This window comes from Globicephala melas, chromosome X, assembly GCF_963455315.2.
Source record: "Globicephala melas chromosome X, mGloMel1.2, whole genome shotgun sequence".
NCBI lineage: Eukaryota > Metazoa > Chordata > Mammalia > Artiodactyla > Delphinidae > Globicephala > Globicephala melas.
In genome coordinates, this window is record NC_083335.1 from 1,475,394 (window position 1) to 1,485,911 (window position 10,518).

At 60.6% G+C, this 10,518-nt stretch overlaps 1 protein-coding gene across 1 annotated transcript; it reads right to left on the reverse strand.

The window, feature by feature from the left end:
• Window positions 1-5,072: 5,072 nt before the first annotated feature.
• On the reverse strand, window positions 5,073-7,423 carry EMD (emerin). The gene is made up of 6 exons (XM_030851886.3): window positions 7,203-7,423; window positions 6,972-7,079; window positions 6,737-6,814; window positions 6,404-6,537; window positions 5,887-5,933; window positions 5,073-5,804 (listed from the first exon to the last, which is right to left on the reverse strand). Exons 1-6 carry the CDS (start codon window positions 7,282-7,284, stop codon window positions 5,504-5,506), a joined length of 750 nt encoding a protein of 249 aa, XP_030707746.1. The 5' UTR covers window positions 7,285-7,423; the 3' UTR covers window positions 5,073-5,503.
• Window positions 7,424-10,518: the final 3,095 nt, after the last annotated feature.

Sequence of the window (10,518 nt, forward strand, 5' to 3'; positions counted from 1 at the left end):
GGGCTGGGCTGTGACGGCTCAGCAGTGGCAGGCGCCAGCCCGGGGTGGCAGGCGAGTGTCCCTTTGGTCCCAAGAAGGAGCTCCCACTGTGGCCAAGGGAGAGGTGCCCGCCGCATCCTTCTTGCCTGGGAGTCAGACGTGACTCCCGATGACACGCTTGGTGGCTCTGAATTTGTCACGCAGGTTCTGTGGGTGGTGAGTGCCTTTCCTGTTGGCTCTCGCTGCTGGGCAACGCCGGGGCCCTTGGCGACAGCTCTCCGGCCCCGTCCGAGGCCGCCATGCACTTCTTGAACCCCAGGACCGTGGGTGTCGGGAGAGCCGGGCTCTCTGTCTCCGTCCCAGGAGCAGAGGCTGAGGCCGCGGCCGTGCTTGCTGGGCCCGGCCTCGTGGCTGTGGTGGTGGCTGCCGGGGACACCCTCCGGCCGCGATGTGGGGCTGCGGGGTCCTGGGGCTCCGGGAGACGCTCGGGCCCGCTGCAGCCCCACACTCCTGGGCCATCTGACTGTCCCCCTAAGTAGAGCCATCTTCCAGTCCCTCAGCCCTGGGCAGAAGGCACGACAAGGCGGGCCCGGCTTCCCTGCGGTCTTCCCTCTGAGGTGGCCTGCCCACGGGGGCCCAGGGCACTGCGTGGGCGCTGGTCCTCCCTTGCCCGAGGGAGCTCTTCCTAGCGGCCTGCTCTGTGGATGGGCATAATCAGGGCAGCGGCCAGGCCCTGTCCCCACCCGGCCGCCACCCACCTGCAGTGCTCATCCTTGGCCCTCACCCTCTCCGCCCGCCCGAGGACCTGGGTGCCTCCCCCCCCCCCCCCCCCCCGCTGAGTACCGGCGTCAGTACCTGGCCCGTCCTCAGTAGGTGCTCTGACCCCAGGGCGGTCCCCCGGCCCCGCCCATCGTTTAGCGCTTTCCTCAGTCCTGCTCCCCTGGCTGCGGCCTCGCTGGGCTTGTGGGGACCTTCCAGACACACACACACACACACACACACACACACACACACACACACACTCCCATCACTGGCTTCATCGGGGTTCCTGGGGGGTGTGGAGGTGGCTGCCCTGGCGCGCCCTGGCCCTGCGCCCTGGTGTTGGGTGAGGCCGCCCGTGCTGGGGGCCTGCACGGGAATCCCAAGGGTCTCCAGACTACTGTCTCCCTTGTTGAAGTGCTGGGGCTCCCTCACTGTCGGGTGGGCGGCAGTCCCATCCTGAGGGGCCGGTGCTCCCCTTTCCTCAGCCGGGTCCCTCCCATCCTCCTGGGGGAGCGGGCAGCACGGAGGGTCGGGCGCAGAGGTGTGGCCAGAGCAGGGGTGGAGGCTGGCCAGCCTCCAGGTGGGGTGTGGGTGGTCAGCTCCACCATCCCCCTGCCCTGCCCTGCCCTGCCCGCAGCTGGACCTGCAGGATGGGGGGCTGCTCCCAACTGGGGTGACCAGCCACCCCGTCCCTAGACTTAGTAGGTGAGATGGGGCCAGCCTGGGGGAAGGCGTGTGGCCGGGACCTCGTCTCTGCTCCTGGCACCTGCTGGTGAGCGGGGCTCGGGCGTGGGCCTGGGGCCTGTTGGAGCTGTCTGCCCTGGGGGGAGGGGTAGAGTCTCCAGCGATGGCCACCCTGAACCTAGGGCAACTGGCCAGCCCCCGGGGTAGTAACAGTGGCACTTTCCTGTCCTTTAGACCCTCAGGGCCTGGGGTGGTCCATCGTCGTGGATCCACAGGCTGTGCCCCCCTTGGACTGTTCTCTTGGATGGACTGTCCTCTGCAGTGTGGGGACCAGCCCAGTAGCCACCATCTCTAGCTCCAGCACAGCGTGGGGGTCAAGGTAGGGGTGGACCTAGGTCTGCCCAACACTGTCTGCTACTTACCCTGGACCTGACAAGGGGGTGGAGGTCAAGGGTGGGAGGATCCTGAGCTAGGATTCCTGGCTCCATGCCCCTGCCCCACCCACAGGGCCCTCCTTTCTGTGCTCCACTAGGGATGCGGCTCAGACCTCTGGCAGCAGCCACGCATCCAGGTCCATTGCAACCAGCTCCATTGCATCATCCAGGCCCCTCCCTGCCTGGCAGGACCACCACCACCACCATTCCCTCCCCCCTCTGCTGGCACCTACACAGCAGGGGAGTCACTGTCCCCTTAACCTTGGGCAGCTGCTGCCCCCTGCTGTGTTCCCAGCACCACTGGAGCCCTTGGTGGGGGAAGGGAGGATGGCCTAAGCCCTGGGGAATGGAAGTCCTCAGTTGCCCTGTGATGGAACTCCAGAGCCCTCGGGGGACTTTTAGGCAGCTGGGCCCCTCAGAGCCCTCGCGGGAGGTAGTCTCAGAGCCCTGGGAAGTGGGGCCAAGCCTGAAGGGGAGTGCTGGGGGCGGTCCAGAGCCCTTGGGAGCTACAACTCTTTGGGAGGGGGGCGTCTAAGAGCCCTGGGGCAGGAAGCTTGAAGCCACTCAGGAGCCTGCAGAAACCCTCCCTCTGCTGCATGGTGATCAATGGATGTGGTTGCCCTTGGGGAATGATGAATGAGAACAGGGAGACTGTGTCACCTGGGTGGAGACTCTTTCCTCTCTTCTCTCAGACACCACAGTGGTTGCCAAGCACACCTAGCCTCCCCCTCTTTCCTGGAACAGATCAAGGACCTGAGGCCTGGAGAGGATCATTCCACCCGGAGGCCACGCCATCTCTCTCCCCTTCCTTGGGAGGGCCCAAGCCCAGCTCCCCTTGCTCCCATGCTGTCCCCCTCCGCCCCAGCTACTCCACAGGGTATCAGCGAGTCAACCTTACCCCGTCCCTAGGCTCCACTTGCCTCTCCGCCAAGACCTGGTGGGGCTCCGGCTGAACAGCAGTGCCAGGTAGTGAGAGCCTGTGGGGGAGCTGTATTCACAGGCTCGGTCCCGCTTCCCAACATACTTGATGTGGGACCCGTTGCTGAAGCAAGATGTCTCAGCATGCCACCCTGGAGTTCTGGTGCACTGGCAACCTGACTACCTCTTCTGTACCCCCACCCCCATTCAGGCTCATTGATCTGACCATCAGGCCTTATTGTCACCAATGAGAAGGCAGCACCCCCTGCCCATGCCCACCACCCACCATGAAGCAAACAGGTCTCAGCTCTTGCACTGGGACGGCAAGGGGCAGAAGCTGGAGACCTGGGGAGTCCATGCCACAGTTGGCTGGGTGCTGGGGGAGCCAGGTGGGAGGGGCTTGCAGCAAACAAAGGAGGCTGAGCCTGTGGGAGGGGTAAGAAAATTAGAAGCAATTTTTTCATCCTTTTTTGTATATATTTTAAAATATTTTTAAAGTATATATATATTTTGGCTGCGTCAGGTCTTAGTTGCGGTACAGAAGATCTTTAACTGTGATGTTCGGGCTCTTCATTGCGGCGTGCGGGTTTTTCTCTCTCTAGTTGTGGCGTGGGCTCCAGGGTGCGTGGGCTGTCTCGTTGAGGCGCATAAGCTCAGTAGCTGTGGCACGCGGGCTTAGTTGTCCCACAACATGTGGGATCTTAGTTCCCCCAGCAGGGATGGAACCCGTGTCCCCTGCGTTGAAAGGTGGATTTTTAAAAAATAAATTTATTTATTTTTGGCTGTGTTGGGTCTTCGTTGCTGCATGTGGGCTTTCTCTAGTTGTGGCGAGTGGGGGCTACTCTTTTGTTGCGGTGCGCGGGCTTCTCATTGCAGTGGCTTCTCTTGTTGTGGAGCATGGGCTCTAGGCGCACCGGCTCAGTAGTTGTGGCTCGCAGGCTCTAGAGCGCAGGCTCAGTAGTTGTGCATGGGCTTAGTTGCTCCACGGCATATGGGATCTTCCTGGACCAGGAATCGAACCCGTGTCCCCTGCATTGGCAGGCGGATTCTTAACCACTGCGCCACCAGGGAAGTCCCAGAAGGTGTACTCTTCACCACTGGACCACCAGGGAAGTCCCATCATTCTTTTTTGTTTACTTTAAATGCACAAAAAAGTATGTATTATTATTTTTTTTGCGGTACACGGGCCTCTCACTGTTGTGGCCTCTCCTGTTGCGGAGCACAGGCTCCGGACACGCAGGCTCAGAGGCCATGGCTCACGGGCCCAGCCGCTCCGCGGCATGTGGAATCTTCCCGGACCGGGGCACGAACCCGCATCCCCTGCATCGGCAGGCGGACTCTCAACCACTGCGCCACCAGGGAAGCCCTGTGTTATTTTTAAGAAAACACCCGCCCAAGAAAAAAAAATGGGGAGACTAGGATGCATCAAAAAGAAATGTCCAGGAGCTTCGGTAGGATGGTTCCAGTCCCAGCCCTGACCAAAGCTCACCATGCAGCCGTAGACAGCCAAGAGGCCCCGAAAGGCTCAGGAGCCCATGGTGTACATGCAGGTGAGAGGCCAGGCTCTGCCAAGTCCTGCCACCTGTAGCAAGGAGCCGGTCAGAGGTGAGAGGGACTGATGCTAGGCCCCCACACAACGAGGTAGCCCTTGTGGTGCCTCTGATTCCCGCCTGTTTACACGGAGCCAGCCTCTCCACGCTTTACTGCCCTCTACTGGCAGTGCAGAGCCAGGACGCACGGCCTCTTGTGGCAGTCTACCCTAGGTTTCCTTCTCTGAAAATTATGAAATACCCACAGCAGAAAACCTGGCAATAAGAAGGAATATAGCCAGGTGAGGAACTGGTTTACCGAAAGGTGATGGAGCATTCCAGAGTACTAAGAGCCTTCTCCTGTAGCATTAAACAATCAGCTTTCCAGCAGAAATGGCTCACCAAGCAGATGCCTCGTTTCCTCTTCATCCCCCCACCCTTGGACACCAAGATTGGCCTCTGCTGGAAAGTTAAACACCCATAACTGACATCGTGCAAGCAGCCTCGCCTGCATTTCCAAGTGGGTTCTCCGTGTGACGGTTATTTTTATGAGTAGTTACAAGAGCTTTGGGTAAAGAGTCAGGGAGTGGACCCCAAAAGCAAAGCACAAATATGTCCATGGGTAGCATGTGATCCCTACCCCAAGCGCAAAGGAAGAAAAGAAGAACCAACAACGCCAGATGGCAATTCTGGAGGCCCAAGGCCTGGAGGGCCTTAGCAGGGGGCAGCCCACCCCCTCCCCACATTAAAGGGAAGAGCCCACACGTTAAAAATAAACGGTCTTTTTATTGTCCACGAAAACAAAGTCAGGGTGTCCTTTGGTCAATCCCCCCCAATGAGGTGACAATGAACAGGAGGCATGCAATGATGACACCCATGTTCTCCTCTCCAGGAGAAGGCTCTTGCCCTCCTAGGCCCTAAGGGTCAGAGGCAAGTGGGGCCAGGAGGCTCCAGAGGAACACCTGTCCAGGCCCACCATGCTGCAGAGGCCCAGGCCTGCTGCCTCCCCGACAGGACAAGGCAGGGGAAGCAAACACTGCCCCTGTCCCAGTACCCCCAAGCTAGAACACGCAGAAAAGCCCCAACCCCCCTCCCCCAGAAAACACTGCTAAGGCAGTCAGCCAGGACTTCCAAGAGCAGCTGGCCCCAAGCCACAAGGCCAGAGCGTTAGGGCTCCGCCCGGAAGGGGTTGCTATCCTAGGCCTGCATGCAGTGGTAAACAAAAACCAGGAAGGCAGCAAAGATGAGAAACAGGAGCATCTGGCCCCAGAGCGGGACCTGGTGGTCCTGGCCCAGAGCAGCCCCAGGGGCCCGCTTTTCTGGCCGGATGGCACGGCGGGCGAGCCACGAAGGAGGAGATGAAGGCGAGGACACGGCAGAGGTGGAGGAGGAGGTGGGGTAATAGGACAGGCCCAGGGAGCTTCTGGAGACGTTGGAAACAGGGCGGTAGTGTGCGATGCTCTGGTAGGCACTGTCCCGGCCATACACGGGGCGTTCCCTGAGGCAAAGAGGGGAGCAGATAGGCCGGGAAGGCCTGCGCCCAGAATCAGCCCCAGTCCCTGGCCCTCCCTACTACTCACCTATCCTTGCCCTCCTCTTCAGAAGAGAAAAGATTGTCATCGTGAACCTATAGAAGTGAATCAGGGTAAGGATACTGGCTGGCAGGGGCAGCGTGGCCCCGTCATGCCCCTCAGCCCAACTTCCCTGCCAGCCTACTCTGAACACTGCTTCAAGGCCTGGGCCTCGCCACCCCCCAGCACCCTTCTTGGTTCCCGGCCTTATGCCCGTGGGGCCTTGCCACTTGCTAAGTGACTGTGCCAGCTGCCTACACCCTACTTTCTGCCCCAGGATTCTCAGAGAGAGCTCAAACCTAGGTCCCAGGCAAGGGTGCAGGGCACGCACCGGGCACTCTAGTCAAGCAGTTCTGACAGCCCCCCACAGAAAGGCCCTGACCTGGCAGGTGTCTGCTGACCCCACCTCTCCCTGGAGGCTCTCAGGAGCCACCATTTGCACCCAGTGGCCCCCCTGATTTATCCAAACCCCACAATCACCCCCTCAGGTTGTACCCACGTACAGGGTGCCCAACAGCCAGCTCACCTGGTGGTGAAAGGTGTCAGCATCTGAGAGTGAAGCCGAGGGCTGGCGGAAGCCCTTAGATGTGCCCACAGACTCAGGCTCCCCGTAAGTCCTGGTGGTCAAGTAACTCTCCTCACAGTAGTCATAATTATAGCCTTGGGAAGGGGGGCAGCGGGGAAGAGGGAGCAACGGTGTCCCCACCTGGCCAGATGGCCCTAATCTGAATCCCACTTGGGGGCCTGTGACTCGGTTTCTCCCCTCCAGGACTACTGCAGGACGGTGGGGGTTGAGATCTCAGGTTCTCCCTGACACCGGAACGAAGGTGTCTGGGTGCCCACCCCACCCCTGCCTTACCCTTGCTCTGGTAAAGTAAGGCGTCCTCTTTCTTGGGCAGATCGTACATATCCGAGTCCACGGACGCTGAATCTAAGTCTGAACGGGGGGGGCCAGGGCCGTTTGCCTCCAAGGTTCACCTCCCCTTTCCCCTGTGCCCCTCCCGGCCAGCGCCCCTGCCACCCCCTCGCGACCCCTTCCTCCCAAACCCTGTCCCCGAGGGCGGCCAGGTGGAGCCGTGGGGCGGGGGCCTCACCCGAGAACCGACAGGAGAAAGAGGATGCGGACGAGTTAGGGGGCGACAGCCTCCGCCTCTGGGTCTCATACTCGAAGATTTTCTTTTCGTAGAGCTTGCGAGTGGAACCTGGCCAGACAAGGGGCACAGGGCGGTCAGGGCGCGGGCCGCGAGACCGGGGGCGGCGCGGAGAGGGGTTAAGGAAAGGGGCGCGGGGCGAAGCGCGGGGAGGGGCCGGCCGCCGCCGCGTACCCACGACGGGCCCGTGCGGGATGTTGTACTGGCGCAGCACGGCAGCCAGCTCGGTGTCCGACAGGACCGCGTAGTCGTCCATGGCGGGCAGCGGGCGGCAGAGGCCTGGGGGTGGCCCGGGCCTGGTGATACGGGCCGAGCTACGACCGCCTCAGAGCGCGACAGGAGCAGCGCGAGCGCCTCGGGAGCGGCTACGCCCGCGTCACGCCTGCGTCACAATCGCGTCCAACCGCGGCCCCTGCGGGCCGCGCGCGCTGTGCGGGGCGGAGCCAGGACGCGGGGAGCCCCCGGCGCAGAGCGGTCGGGCCCTGGGAATGGGCGGGGCGGGGCTGACGAGCCCCGACGTCACAGACTGACGGGATTGGCTAGAGGCGAAAGAGGGATGTAGGGCGCGCTAGAGCCGAAGAGCCGAGGACCGGTCGGGCCGTGGGAGAGGGTGGGGCTGTTCGTCCGGGAGGGGGGCGGGGCCTGCGAGCCCAGAGACGTCACACGCTGGCGAGTTTGGGCAAGACGGGAACGAGGGGCGGGGCCTGCGCGCCAGGGGGACGAGCTTAGACCCGCCGGGACCTGGGAGCGGGGCGGGGTCGGCGAGCCAAGACGTCACTCGCTGGCCTGTTCCGGCCCGAAGCGAAGAGGGGCGGGGCCTGTGGCCATGGAACCGGCAGAAACCGGCCAGGACGTGAAAGTGGGGCGGGGCCGCGCGCTGGTTGGGGCTCGCCCTCCCTGAGTCCCGTGGATTCAGCCCGGTCCCCGCAGTCCCCGTGCTGTCCACCCTCAGCTGAGCTCCAGCGCTTGGGGTTCCCCGGCCGCGCCCCAGCCGGACGCCCTGACAACAGCAGCAGCGGGAAGGGCCCTGATCTGAAGGGCGAGACCTTGGAGAGCGTGGGTCTGGGCCCGGACCCTAGGCCGCCCCCCCAGACCACCAGGCCCCCTGCCCCAGCCCGCCTTCCCGCTCTGCAGGGTTTGGCCTGCGCACCTGCGCCCCGCCGGTCCCCACCGCCTCCCTCCCTCCCCGCTCCACCCGGGAGGAAATGGGGCACTGGGCCAGGAGGCCATCGGCACTCCAGGAGCCAGCAGCCTTGGAAGGGACCCGAGCGTGCCGATGCGCACTGGCACAGGGCGCGGTGTGATGCATGCAGAGACAGCGAGTGCCCGCCTCACCCACCAGCTGTCCACCTGGGGCGGGAGGGGCTTCCTCTCCTGTCGGAATGGCCCCTGAGCCCAGTGTGACCAGCAGCCAGGCAGCGGCGGGGAAGCTGCTCCGGGGTTCCAGTAAGACTTGGTGGGCTCTGAGCACCTGGGTCTCGGTGGGCTTCAGGGCCGTGGTAGTGCAGAGCGGGCCCCCAGGACAGGGGGGCCAGGGGACCGAAGGGGGCAAACCACGGAAGGCTGCCAAGGCCTGCTGGGGAGCGGGGACTGTCACTAGGAGTTGGTGAGGGGCTTGGTCAGTAAAGAGCTGCCCTGTGGAATTTGGGAAGGAGATGACAGTCACGTTCTAAACAAAGGCAGCTGATGGAGTGTGGGGGAACTGAAGTGCTTCTCCCAGAACTGGGAGCCTGGGGAGGAGGTTCTCATAGATGACGGCTGGTACCTGGGAGAAGACCAGGCAGGAAGGCTGGCCCAGCTGGCGAGGGTCACAGACCAGTTCTGCATGGAGGTTCGCTCATGGGGTGGAGAGAAGATAGGGCCCTGGTTTGATCACACACAAAGACCCTCAGAAAAGTTGCTGTAGGCTGGGTTTTAGAGTAAAGATGAGGCCTGCTCTGTCTCCCAAAATATGAGGGCCCCAGACATGCATGGCAGTACAAGGGGGCAGAGCCCAGGGCAGGGCAGGGTCTTGCTGCTTATCTCAGAGCAGGGAGGGAGATGGCGTTTGGGCTCTGGGCCGCTCAGAGTTGGCCTCCTGGAATTTGCAGTTTTGGCAAGATCAGATTCCCCAGTACCCCTCCAAGCCTTCTGCAGTGCTGGCCCCTGTCCCAGAGGCTGTCCTCCCCATGCCACCCCTCCCCATACAGACCCAAGCTGTTTCCTTATGAGGTCAAGGAATTCTAAGTGTGCCTTCTCCTCTAGGAACAACCCCTCCCCCGGCACCTGCCTTGGCCCTCTGCCTTTCATTTCCCTCTCCCCCAGTCGCCCCGCTATGTGGTCCCACCGTGGATGGCACCAGGAGTCTGACTTGTGATGGTCCCCTGCACACAAGCCCACCTGGAGCCCAAGTCCAGCCCCATTTGCAGGCAGACCCATCCCAGACCACCAGAAACCAGGCGAGCCCTTGACCGTCAGAGCTGAGAGGCCCTCGGCACCACCCCTGTCACACAGAGGAGGAATTGGGGACCCAGAGGAGGAGACTTGCGCAAGGGCCCCGAGTGCAATTCATTCATGGATGTTCCCCCAGCCAATACCTAGCACTCGAGGTCCTAACCTGGACAGTGTGGCCCAGCAGGGTTTCTGAGTCAGCAGAGGAGCTGTTAGGGGAAATCTGGGGCCTTGAGGGGAGTCTTGCTGGGAAGAGTGGGCTTGGAAGCCACCGATTCCAAGTCAAGAACAAGAAGACAGTTTCTCCTTTGAGAATGGGGAATGGATTCTAAGCAGTATATTATATAACTTGTAATCCCAGCAACATCAAAAATTATAAGGAAAAGTAATATCAACATGAATACATTTCTCAACAGTCATGTCCAAGGAGATTATTATTTATTGAGCTATTAATGTTTTCTTTAAGATAAGAAACTTAAGGGGACTTCCCTGGTGGTGCAGTGGTTAAGACTCTGCACTCCCAATGCAGGGGGCCCGGTTTCGATCTAGATCCCACATGCATGCCACAACTAAGGAGCCTGCCTGCTGCAACTAAGACCCGGTGCAACCAAATAAATAAAGTGTTACCAAATAAATATTTTTTAAAAAAGATCAGAACCATAATACTTTGGTACAATACAAAACTTAGTTTTTCTCTTCAAGGATGTGAAACATCCTATGGGTTTTTCCTGGCAATCAAATACTTTAAAACATTGCTCAGATAGTAACAAAAGTCGTAAGATGGTGATTATTGTGAAAATTAACATGTGGAAGATTGTTACAGCCAATATACAGCAGGGAATGGTTAGCTGACCAAAAGCCTCTCAATTAACACCTTGTGTTCCAGCCCTAGAACACATCTGTCCACCTTGGGACTGTTGGCACGGCTAGCTGGAGAGTCAGCTTGCCTTGGCAGTGGGAATGGAGCTGGTTCTAGTGCTTTTCAGGAACCTTCAACACAAGGAGAAAAAGTGTTTATTACGGTCTTTACCAGGGAAGAGCTGGTGCTGTACAAACCGTT